The 13791-nt window shown below is 36.7% G+C and overlaps 1 protein-coding gene across 1 annotated transcript in view; it reads left to right on the forward strand.

The window, feature by feature from the left end:
- Positions 1–13791, forward strand: part of NALCN (sodium leak channel, non-selective) — a 273012-nt gene that overhangs the window by 205058 nt on the left and 54163 nt on the right. The window contains exon 18 of the mRNA XM_081127411.1: positions 4490–4563. Coding sequence (XP_080983537.1) covers positions 4490–4563 — 74 coding nt within the window. The remainder of the gene's footprint in view (positions 1–4489; positions 4564–13791) is intronic.

Here is a 13791-nt window from a genome sequence, read left to right on the forward strand (position 1 = left end):
AGAAGCTCTGAAATGAGAAGGAAAATACTGAACTATTCAAGAAAGCTAATTTTGCATAAAAATGAGCAACAGAAAATTATCAAAGTCAAATTCCCTACAAAAGTCATAAGAGAAAAAATAGTAAGAAGGAGAACACTGTCCATATAGACAGTGAAAGCATGCCATAAAGGCATGACTACAGGCATTTCAAACTGCAGTGTACTATTGCAAAACTTGTCTAAAGACACTAAAAATTACATCCAATTAGAATAGCAACATAAGTGAGAATTAGAAAAACTCATACATAAGGCCTCAGAACTCAGGAAAGAATTATAAATAAAAACAATGAAGACTGAACTAGGAAGAACATAAACTGATTTCATAATCAGATGATGCCTTAAGAGAAATAGAACGTGAAAAGAGGAAATTTTAAGAAATTGAAAGGAAATGACAAATTGAAGAAGGTCAAAGAAGTTCCAATGTGTACATTATAGGAGTCCCAAAAGAAGAAAACTAAAGCAAGGGAACAGAAAAAGTACTGAACTTTTATGAAATATAAAAAGATTTAAAATGACTGTGCATATTGAAAGCATGCACCACGTACCTGAAAATATCAACCATGAATGACTAAAAATAGGACATATTTCAGACAAATTACAGGACTTTAATTTTTTTTTAATGTCATCTAGCTCAAAATAAACAAATGATTTATAAAGGAGAGAACATTAGATTACCATCAGACTTTTCAACACTAATGCTATATATGTCAGAAGAAATTAGAGTAACATGTATAGGTTAACCCTGGAGAAAATATGTGAACCACGTTTTTGATATCCAGGAAAACTGACTTCCAGGTTTAAAGTGACAAAAAAAAAAAAAAAAAAAAAGCTGTTATCAAGATGTAAGAATGTCAGTAATATAAGATGTAAGTAATATTGTTCTCACAAGCCTTTCCTGAGGAAACTACTAAAAAACATGCTTTGGCCAACCAAAATGAACTCCAAAAATGACCCTAAGCCATTGACAGAAGAACTAGTGGTAAGCATTCAAGATATAATTGTGTATAAAACTATGACTACATGAAGATTAAAATGAAGAGTGAAATATATAACAGCTATTTGCTCTGCTAATGTGAGCACAGACCTAGTATACAAATAAGAGAGGAGAATGGGAAGAATATACGCAAACACTTTTAAAATATTCATTAATTTTATTTTTGTTTTAGAATAGGTATTGTCATTCTGAGATACTGTCTATGAAATGTAAAATAAAACTAATGAGTGATTATGAGGTCATCTAATTCTGTCATCCTCTGTGCCCTTGAAAATCAAGAGTCTTAATGGGGCAGGGAAGAAATACAGATGACATATAGAAGAGATTAGGTAAAAACTCTGTGTCCTGAATTTAAATTAAAAATATGGTATCAGAATAAACTCAGGCAAAGTCCTCAAAACAGTGACTAACTCAGCAGCAATGAGTATCATTGGAGTCTAGATTACGATCTTGAAACACCATTTCGCAATTTACAAAACAGGGCTGGTTAGAGAAGTTGTTGATTTAGAATAGGAAGCATATAAGATGAGCTTGGAACAACTTGTCATACCTGAAAACAAAGAAGCAAAGAAGCTCTGCCAAAAACTACTAGAGTCATGTTGAAAGAACCTGACTTGACAAAGCTCCCCATGAGCACAGTTGGGGTCATTTGACCTATTGTAGGATGACATCATTATAATGGATTGAAAGCAAAGAAGTATGTTTAAATCCTTGAGTTCATAATGATATTTTATACTAATAATTGGTCACTTAAGAGGTTAATAGAAAACCAATTAATTACATAAAAACTAAGTAAAGGTAAAAAAAACAACATTTATCTTGTCTTTTCCATATGAATTATACTACTGAGTAACCAAATAATACATGAGGGGAAGTACCTTATTACAAAAGTATTCCAACTAATAAATGAGAAAGAAATAATTTTACAAACTGCATGAATTAATGATCTAAGCAATGAACATCAGTACTGCTAACATCACAAAAAGAGAGACAACCAGACATTACGTGTCTGCTGATGAAAGACTATGACACCACCTGTGGCCTTGTCAAAGGGATCAAATCTGAATCTGATGAAACTCTGGATCCAGCTGCCAACTTAAAAGAAATACAGAAGACAGAGGAACATGTAAAATATAATATGAATGTGTACCTAGCAAAATCCAGACTCCCAGAAACTATAAGTCAAATGGCCCAGGGTCTTCAACTGTAAAGGAAAAAATCTGGATTTAAAAGACATTGAAAAAAACAACTAGATCTGTTTATTGCTGTGTCCTTTAGCTCCAAATTATTTAACCACTAACTCTATGCAAATTGATTTGAACTTCAGGCTCTTGAATTTCATGTGAAAGCGCACAATTCTGGAAACATCTTTTAAATTAAAATTTTAAGGGAAAAAAGTATCTCTATGTTTGAACATTTAAATTTAACTTATTTTTGATAATTAATTTAGTCAAAAAAGTGATTATCTTGTGGAATTCAATGTATTAGGTTTACAAACAGAATAATATCACCAAAAAGAGAAGCTTTTTCAACTAATCTTTTTTTTAAATGCAAACTCTATATAAACATGTCACTCATACCCTTCCTTTTAAGTCCTACATCTCTGATATGCTTATAAACAGAATGAACAACTACTGACATCTTTCATGATGTAAATGTACAATTTCAGGTCAAAAATTACTATCATGAAATAGATTTCTGTATTCCTAAAGTGCTTTGCTCTTATTACAGGTGCCTGTCAGTATCTTTTGGAACCAGGAGAGGGCACTGCAGAGCAGTATAGCTCTAAGCACTTGTGTCTAAGTCAGAAAATGTTCTTTGCTAAAAGAAATATGCAAAATTATTCTACAGAAATAAGAAAAACTGAAGGAATAACTAGATAGTCACTATAGACCTTCCTTATTTACTACAAAAAAGAAGTTAAACTATTTAACTATCTAAATACATATATAGGTGTGTTTGCAAATAGGAGCTCTGTGACCTTGCACCTCTAGTTACCTAACTCTTGTTTCAAAGAAGCTGGATGATCTATTTTTGCTGAATCCAAAATCATTCTCTCCTGCTATTTTCCCTTCCCTAAACTTTATTTGAAACACAGTATGCTTTATAGTATTTCTTCTACTTGCCTTGCTTAAAGATCCACCTAGCTCAGCACTTCAGTTTGCACTGAATTAATTTGCCCTATGCATGCATTTCCAACCTCAGTCCTTTATCCACTGCCTCCTTGGCCTATAGATTTCTTAACTGTCCTTCAAGGTCCACTACTACATCCACTTCTTCAATTAAATCTTTGCTCACTATTTCAGGGACACCTGTTCCTTCCCCACCGGAAGTCCTACAACCCCTCTCATCTTTTCTACTGTACATATCACTTAGCACTTTACTATCTACTGTATTTTTACTGATTATCTCATGTGTCATAGCCTTGCCTTTCTAACTAGGCTATTTCATTCTAGTAAGCAAGGACTCTGATTCCTAGTTACCCTATATTAGAAATAGTCAGTAATCTCATAGTAAGTGCTCAGGAAATCTAATCTAATCAAATGAACAGGTCATTGTCCAAGTGTTATCTTTGGCCTGACGACTGGAGTTACACTTTCTAGTTATTTGTTATAATGAATCTCTCTCAGGATGTGTGCTTCCCTGTTCTTTCTCTGCCCTTTTCCTGCCCACTTTGGCTCCCTATACACCTGTCTCCATCTGACTCCTGCAGCTATCAAGCAGGCCAGAGTTTGGGGAATGCATCTTCTGGTTTTTATTCAACCTCCAGGATTTTTCTTTCTTAATTCTTTTCCCTGGATTAATTTCATCATCAACAACTAGGAAGAAACCTCGAAAACTATTCTTATTTCTTTCCATCCTGATCATTCAGATTAGTTTTGGGTCACAGGCTGAAAACCTGAAATAGGTGCTATGTGGAGGAGAGAACAATTTACTCAACAAAGACAATAAGGAATCCTATATTTGTTTCAATGTTAAATTCTTTGGAAACTGAATAGCCTATCAAGTTGTAAGGTGACATTATTACTAGTGAGCAGGGCCAATGCATCTCCCCCATGGCCATGACAACCTTGTTCACAGCTCTGCCTAAATAGAAGTAAAAATAGAAAATAAAATTAAATGATAGAATCAATTGTATGGTGATGCTTTGTTTCAATTTTTTGTTTTGTTTTGTTTTTTAAGAGAGAGAGGAAGGGAGAGAGAAAGAGAGATTTGTTGTTCCACTTACTTTTGCATTCATTGGTTGATTCTTGTATGTGCCCAGATGGAACTCGAAATGTTGGGGTATCGGAACCATGCTCTAACCAACTGAGTTACCCAGCAAAGGCTGATGATGCTTTTGTGAAAAAATTCATGTTCAACATCTTAATAGTGTTATCTATTTAATATATATAATAATTTTCAGTATATTATCATTTTATATTACAAAACTAAAGTTATGCTCATAATTTTACAGCTTCGCAAGTCTGTTTTCAGCATCAGGGCAAGGAATCTTCTAGAAAAGGAGACTGCAGTCACTAAAATCTTAAGGTAACAACATTAAACATTGATACATATTTAAACACAGTGGGATTATATTAAGCAAAAAGGAGCTTTTTTAAATGAACTAATTTTCTGAGTATCAATATATGCTTTCTGCTAGAAAATAGGTTTGGTTAACTATGTACGTATAAACAATGTCAAATACATCATTAATATCTTTCCTGAAACAGTATTTTATTAGCTCAATTGGCTATTTATTTTATTTTTATGTACTTAAACATAAATTATAATTATAAACTTTTACAAAAAGATGAAAATAACTTACTTTTATTTTTACAAGTTTTATATCTTTTGTGATAGCCAAAGGACCAATCACAATCTAAGGGAAAAATGGTAAAAGGGTAAACTTTTAAAAAGTAATTGTGATTTATTAATTTATTAAAAAATAAATGTATTTAAAATCTATAAGTATCAAAAGTATACCCAATTTAGGATGCTTATAAAAACATATAATTTTGCCTGGCCGGGTGTGGCTCAGCGGCTGAACATTGACCTAGAATCCAGGAGATCACAGTTCGATTCCCAGTCAGGGCACATGCCCGAGTTGCAGGCTCAGTCCCCAGTCAGGGGCATGCAGGAGGCAGCCGATCAATGACAACTCTCTATCATTGATGTTTCTATCTCCCTCTCCCTTCCTCTCTCTCTGAAATCAATAAAGATATATTTAAAAAAAAAACAAACATATAATTTTAATGCTGATTTCTAAAATCTGCCTTGAAATGCAATATTGGAAAGGAAAATTAAGCTAGCTACTTAAAAGTATTTTACAAAGTATAAAGTAACATGATCATTACAAAAATGCATAAGCATTTGGAATATAATTTATTGGTGCATATATTACATAGATATTTGTAAATGACACAGTTAAATATTAGAAACTAAAGACAGAATGACTGACAAGGTAAATAGGTAAATTCATAACAGAAAGCCTTCTTCAAGAAGGGAAAGGAGTCCCTTCTACTCTACCTTCATTAATAGAAACAGTTATTAAAGCATTTTCCCCAGAATGTATATCACTATAACTTGGATAACTATAATGAAGAAATAAGACTAATACATGATTTGAGAAACTATTTCAGTTTTGTAACAGTACCTGACACGTATGTGTCAAAAGCAATCCTAACTAATCAGCATAATAGTCTATGTATTTATTATTTACATTAGCTGATAATTTATGCACAGAGTTGAGTGTGTGTGGAATACCTTTTGTTAAATAAGAATAAATGTTTCTGGGGCTTCTATATTATCATCACAGAATCTGATGAGATGAACCTAAAAGGTCATGTTGAAATAGAGAAAGGAAAACTTCTAAGCAAATTTATAACAACCTGTGTCCCAACTTCCATTTGCTTCCAACTGGCTCAATTCTGGCATTACCATCGGCAGCATCATGAGGCCGGCCTTGAACTCTACATGGTACTACAGAGTCTTTATCAAGCTGTAACTAGACAAGTTCATGGCTGGGTCAATCCCTAGGTTCTTGAAGACTCTCCCTGGCTCACAAAAACAGATCAGGTACTGGACCCGCCCTCCAGGAATGTCAGTGTGCTCTCAGGGAAGGGAATTCTGCTTCAACCAGAAACAGCCCGCAAGGGGATTGTAGTACTTTGAGCGTGTATTCAGAGTCTGCCTTCCAAACTAGGAACCAAAACAACCTATTCACCTGTCCAGAATAACTGCCTTTCAACTAATGTGAATTGGCTCTAGGGGCTCCCAGGGACTTGCAGAGCACAGGCAGACAGCGATACTTGGAAGGAAGCAATTTCCAGAACCTCACTTTCCTCTAAACTCTTTCATAAATTTGATCTTCCACTTTTTCATTTTCAGCCCTCTTTTCTCATTCACATATCTCCCAGTTTACCAAAAAAAAAAAAAAGGTGAAACTCTCACTCATCTGTCCAAAAGAAAGGTGAAACTTTGTGTAGTGTATTGATCTGGAATGTACAGCCCTCTGGGTTGCCAAGCACAGGAACTATTCCCACATGGCTTTCTCCAGAAGGAGAGTCCCATAGGGTAGCACCTTATTGTCTATCCAAGTGACAAATTTCTGGAAAACCTCCTTCTAAGAATTCATCTACCTTAGAGTTAAGCCTTAGAAATAATTTGGTTGTCACAAGGGCATGTGTTAACATGTTATTTGAATTGAAAAATGAAGTTAGACTTTTTCTGAGAGATCTAGTTGATTGGTTTGGCAATGAAAACTGACTTTATAGGTGCCCAATGACATAAAATTGAATGGATTGGATGGATGAGATTCTCCGATGAAAGGAAAATGTAGTTGTTGATTTGTAAATGTAAATACATGGTTTTAAAAAAAGAAAATTTATGGGGTACCTGAGCAAAATTTTTAAAACTATCAGTGTTTAAGGACACTCTCAAACTTGCCCAATACTTGTGCAGTTTGAGGGACACCCAGAGGCAATAGCATTTTACTACAGCCTGGAACACTACAAAATGAGAGGGAGCTCTTTGAGGCTCCTTAAGCTCTGTTATCCAGTGAATCTCAGGACAGAAGAGGCTACAATTAGGAAAAACATTAAGATTACTTTTAAGAATACATATTCGATCTTTAGAATAGTCATTTAGCTTTTTTCTCCTGTAAAAAGTTTTCCTCATCTCTGCCTCACTAGTCTGTGCAAGAATTAAGGACAAGTGCAAGATGTCAAATGGATAGTTTCTTTGGGTGTACTTACTTTTTTCACTAATAATGATAGTAGCAATAATAATAATAATAATAATAGTACCATGCCTGCATTATAATGTAGCCCATAAGTTAGAAAGTCAAGAATAGATTGAGTCCATGCCTATGAGTTCATGGACATTTTTCTATGCTGGGTTTTAAGAAAAAACAACTAAAAAGAGAAAGAAAGAAAAAAGAGAGGAAAAGAAAAATTAAAAAAACAAAAAAGAAAAAAGAAAAAAACATTTGCAGTTCCCTCACAGCAAATGATTCAAATAGCCCTGTTCAAAATGGGGAAGAAGGAAAAGTTCCCACCACTCTCTCAGTGTCTTCTCACTCTCTCCGGAGCCTCTCCTCCCCTAGCCTCTAGGAATTTCAAGACTGGAGGAGGTGCTGTTAGAACAGTTCTCCCCCCCCCCCCATCATCCCAACCTTGGGTAACACAGGATACTGGACTCAATGTTAGAAGGCCTGGGCTGGTATCTGGTTCTGCTTCTTTATAACCTTGAGCAACTCACTTATCTGATCCTCAGTTCATGTGCCTTTGCTCTGCAGACTGCCCCAAAATGCCATCTGAATAATCTGTTGATCAAGCTAAGTAAAATTTAATAGTTATTACAGTGAAGGAAACTAGTACTTCAGCAGTCTTACTAATGTCTCAGAAGAGATAGTTGGGGTAGATATTTTTAAGGTTTTGAGTTTGAATTTAAGTGCCTCCAGGCTGGGAGATCTGATTGAGATTGGGCAGAGAATTCTAGATCATTTCACAATATAAAGATCAAGTCATTGTGCTGTATACCTGAAACTAATATAATGTTATATGTCAATTATATCTCAATAAAGAAAAAATAGTGTCATACTCTCCAGGATGCACAACAGGTAACAAGTACCTGAATGGACAGGTAACCATTACTGCTCTGGGGAGGGCAGCACTGTGGGTGGGGGGTGAGGAAGTAGTAATATACCTTTACCTCTTTACGGCCTTCGATGCTCTTTCTACCCAGTCCAGCTCCACATTTCAGTTATCAGTTATCAGATGGAGTTTACACTTCTGTTTTTTGCTTTTCTTCTTGATTTGGGGTGATTTTTGAGAAGAGAAAAAATAAATGATGACTTTGTGCTTCCATCTTCACTCAGGAAATCTATTTTATGCCTTTTGAATTTTTAACCATATACATGTATTACCTTTAAAAAATAAATACGACTGATTTTTAGAAACAGCACTTAAAAAAAAAAAGTTTAGGATTGATGGCCCTAGGGGGCAGGGTCTTGGCCTGAGTCTTGATAAGTACAGTTATTTATAGGTGACTGGTTGACCAGCTGAGTGACCTATTGTCTAGACTCTAGAGCAAGAGGCTAGTTCCTTAGTCTGTAGTTCAGACAAATGAGTTTTGGGAAAGTTCCTGAAGCTAACAATGAAATTGCTTATTGGTTAATGGCCTTAAATTTCTGGGCAGGGATTTCCTGCAATGAATAGTGAAGTCATGTTGATGTAGAGGGCTTAGTTCTTGGTACTGATAGTTAAGCTACAGGGTGGCCAGTGGTCTCAGTTCTCAGGGGACCCACATTTCCAAATATCCATCTGCCATTTGAAACAGGATCCGCATGATTCCACTATGTGGAATTTCCTCTGAACAGGAAATTCAAGTCTACAAAGGAAAAAGTCTCAGAGAAAAAGGGCCCCAGAGTTTGGGATATTTGAATCATTGGTGAAGTCACCCTTTTCTACACATAATCATCTTTAATTTGTGTTCTTCTACTTATTTTTTAATTAATTGAAGCCTTGAGAAATAGAAATGAATTTCTGGATCTATCTGAGAACTCTTTGATGAGAAACAGTGAGGGGGACATTTTTACAGAACTTGAGAATACTGTTGCATGCTTAAATACAGTGATTCACTTGGCACAAAGGGGCATCTGTACTGTTTTTTTCAAGGCTTATCTGGAGAGTATTGTGAGAGACAGAATATCCCACCATCTAAATTATAAAATCAAAGTTGCTATTAAATTCACTGTTGTTATGATTTCACTTATATGTAGAATCTAATGAACAAAATAAACTAGCAAACAAAATAGAAAGAAATTCATAGATATGGAGAACAGACTGACAGCTGTCAGAAGGGAGGAGACTGGGGGCTAGAGAGGAAAGGTGAAGGGATTAAGCAAAGAAAACTCATAGACACTGACAATGGTAAGGTGATTACCAGAGGGAAAGGGGGGTGAGGGGAGGTAGAAGAAGGTACAGGGGGCATAAATGGTGATGGAAGGAGACTTGACTTGGGGTGGTGAACACACAATACAATATACAGATGATGTGTTATGAAATTGTACACCTGAAACCCATAGTAATAAATTTCACCCCAATAAATTCAATAAAAAATTTTAAAAATTCACTGTTGTTTTGAATTTTACTACACTGTTCAGCTCCACTAAGGAAAGCTTCCTTCAAAAGGCAGTGGATGAAACAGAAACAAATAGCAGTGCACTTTAAAACACATTACTACTGCTACTGAGATTTGTCTAATTCAAAGCCTTGAAATTAAGCAGAAATCCATTATCATTCCTGCTAGGCTCAATGCATAGAGAAATGTCAAAATAAAATAAATATTTTTGCACTATTTTTAAAAGTTCCATGCTCTTGTGGTTTGCCATCAGAGCCTCACTAATTCAGACAATATCTTCATAACCTTTTTAAAAAATATGTTTTTATTGCCTAGTCGGCATGGCTCAGCAGTTGAGAACCTGCCTATGATTCAGGAGATCACTGTTCGATTCCCAGTTAGGGCACATGCCCAGGTTTTGGGCTCGATCCCCAGTTGGGGGGCGTGCAGGAGGCAACCAATCGATGACTCTCTCTCATCATTGATGTTTCTATCTCTCTCCCTCTCCCATTCTCTTTCTTAAATCAATAAAGATTTTTTAAATATATGTTTTTATTGATTTAGAGAGAGAGGAGGAATGGGGAGAGAAAGAGAAACATTGACCGGCTGCTTCCTGCATGCACCCCAACCAGGAATCAAGCCCACAACCTGGGCGGGTGCCCTCACCCAGCATTGAACCGTTGACCTTTTTGTGCATAGGACAACACTCAACCAACTGAGCCTCCCTGGCCAGGGCTTCATAACCTTTTTGAATGTTCATTCTGATATGATATTTGCATTCTGGTATTTGGATCTATGACAGGTGCGGTACACCTGTATTAATAATTTTTAAAGTTTAAGGAATAGCCTTTAGTTGAATGTCACTTATTACAAAAAAAATTAAATTATAGTTAATGGCATATGTAGGGTTAGTTTTTCTCTTATCACTTTAAGAGAATCATTTTTATTGACTACAAGTACAATTTATATACTATGTAAGTATAAATAAAATCACTACACACTTATTAAACTATAGGTTTTTAAATGACATTAGCTAGGTTTTCTTCCTGAAAGAAAGTACCCCTAAGACATACATTCAAGAATATTTCTGTAGCATCTTCTAAGTGCCAGGCATTTTCCTAGATTCTGGATACACAGATTACTCCTTCAGGAGTTCACGATGTTTGCTAGTAGAAAATACTTAGGACACGAGTTAGATGTAGGAGCATTCAATAATATCTCTATTTTCTGATCATAATTGTGACAAGAAAATTCATACGTACATGGTTCTCTTGTTCAGTGACTTCAATAGTTAAATTCACTTACTTAAAATGTACCATAAAATAAAGTGAACAACAGTTCCAGTATTGTTTTTTCATACCTTAAATTATATTTTATTATGCCATGAAAATGCCTTTTTAACATGAAGATAGAGGAAGAGGAAAGGGGAGATAGGAAAGTGATGAGTGAACACTTATTGAGATGCACGTAGGGTGCTAAGCTCTCACGTATATTATCTCATTTAATCTGCACAACATTCCTCTTCAGAAAAATGCTATTATAACCCCCATGCTATAGATGACAAAACTGGGTCTTAGAGAGGATAAGTAATTTTTCCCAAGTTTACATACCATGAAAACAGTCTTGGGTAACACGTCAATCATCAGTCTCAACGTGATTTCCCAAATAGGCAGCCATATTTATGTGTCCCCAAGAACTTATGCATCTAAGTTCTCCCATTTATTGGAAGGTGACTGCATGCTGAACACTGTGTGCTCTTTCACATGCTCTCTCCCATTATGTCCTCATAGCAACCCTGAGGATTATTAGCTGTTTTGAGATGAAGAAATCAAGGCTCGGGGAGGTTAGGTGACTTACCTGAGGCTACCCTCTCTAGTGAGTCAGGGAGTCAGAGAGCCAGAAATCAAAGCTTGGTCTGTGTGACTCCAAAGTCCATATATTAACTACCATTCTATGGTTTTAAATTATAGAGGGTTTCCTGTTCTCATGATTTGTATTGACGTACTCTAAATCCCTTGATTTTTCTATGCTGCAGCTGCTTCTCAAGGTCCACGTACATGTTATGCATGATACAAAGGTGCCAGGTCAAGGGGACAATTAGAAGCTGAAATTCAGCCTCCACCTCTACCCACACAAGCATACAACCAAGCAACATCCCTTAGCTTGGGACAACATCCCTCAAGAAGAAGGAGCAGTATTTTTCTAATTTATGCAAAGGTGCTGTATGGGCTACTGGCATCCTTGCTCTTTGGGTCAGTTTAACTCTCTAGAACTGTAAGTCTTCAATCTCTTCCTTCTCTCTCCAAACCCTCCATAAAACTTCCCATATTAGCTGTGAGTTATCTTGGGGTAATAGATAGAACTGTCTTCATGGGAGAGATTTTGCTGAATATTGGTTGCAACTCATATCTCAGACCCTGATGGATAAGTGAACTCAGGCAAACTCATTTCTGGACTGGAATTGTGTGGTCTTCTTGACACTGGTTACAAAGGGGGCCTCATTCCTGTTCAGGCCCATATAGTCTTATAGAATATGCTCTGTCAGTATAGAAAGAGGACAGGCTTGGCAATCAGCCACACTTGTCTGTCAGTCCTCTGAGCAGTGGTAAGTCCTTTGGGAAACCTCAGTTTCTTCATCTGTCAAGTGGGGATCTAAGCAACCACATAGGAGTAAATGAGGAGTGTGCCATGAAGGTATTCACTCAGTAGCTCAATAGCCAAATTTAGAATCCTGACTGCATCACTTTACAGATGTTTGACTTTAGGCAAGTTACTTAATCTCTCTGAACCTCAGTTTTCTCATCTGTTAAATGAGGTCTGTAAATTAATAGACCCTGCCTCATAGGTGAGAGTGAAACAAGTTAGTATCTGTAAAATGCTCTGTAGGTGATTTTGCACTATTAGTAGTAAGTTCAAGAGAAACCCATGGTTGACCCCAAGATTCAGGCAGTTGACAGTCACCTTCAAAGCACATCCTCAAGGGCTCACTTCAGAAGTCTCCACTGTGGTCCAGGAGAGACTGTGTCTGAGGGGCATATAATACTTTTGATAAATCAATGTACCATTTTCTGTATTGATCCCAAGTTTCTTGCTCACCCCCTGGAAATAGTCTATCAACTACAGTTTTATACTCAGTTAAACCTATGTTAGGCTTGCTAACATCTTCAAGGTATCATCAGATTATTTATTCAGATCATATGCTGGATATTTATTTTGTGGATATACTCCCAAACTAACAACATAGGTTCATCAACAGAGGTTGGCATTGCATGTAGTTGTCTGGAAGCGGTGGGCACAGGCAGCCGTGATCTTCTATAATGTCTGAAGTGCAGCTATGACATTCTCCACTCTACTTGGACATGCCAGGAGAAAAACAGTCCTGTATCAGAAGTAGGGGACTTACATAGGCTTTGGCAGGAGATGTAGTCAAACAAGTAAAGGCCAGTATCTTTCACAGACAACTGGAAAGTAAGAGGCAAGGGCATGATCAGTGTTAACGGTAGGCCTGCTTGGCTTGAAAGGATGGAAGAGTGATTGTGAACAGGGTGTAAATTAAGATAGTTGGACAAGAGGGGCTGGTGATCAGGGCATGAGGAACAGCTGGAAGAGAGCCTGTACCTACCATCAGAGGCACCACTAGTAGAACAGTGACAGCTATCACTGAGACAAGTATGACATTGTCTTCTGCAAGGGTTGCAATTGCCAACATGAAATCTACAGAGAACACATCACGTTGCATGAGGACTTAGCTAGGGCTGGTCTTTCATGAGCTGTAGGCTGAATGAGAGGTTTTTCTTTTGGTTTCTGGCCTCTTTGATGGCCCTGTTCTCCCAGCGGTCTCTCCCCAGGATCTGGGTCAGATGAACTTACACCTGGGCTCTTCTCTAGCCCCTAGGTCATATTTGTCTGGAAGAGAGGATGAGCCTGATATTGCAGAGATTGAAGAGATCATGGAGTTTTCTAGAGGAAGGAAAAATCAAATTAAATTCCAATGATTCCCTCCAAAGGGTCACCTCTCTTGTGCACATCATTAGCTATATGACAAGGGAAATATCTTGTCTAGACCCAGGGCTGCCAATTCCCTGAAGCTGGCCCAATTAATTGGGAAGTCTAAGGGAACTTAATAATGCAAAGCATTAGTGACTTACCTCATTT

Source organism: Miniopterus schreibersii (genome assembly GCF_964146895.1).
Source record: "Miniopterus schreibersii genome assembly, chromosome: 2".
In the NCBI taxonomy this organism is placed as follows: domain Eukaryota; kingdom Metazoa; phylum Chordata; class Mammalia; order Chiroptera; family Miniopteridae; genus Miniopterus; species Miniopterus schreibersii.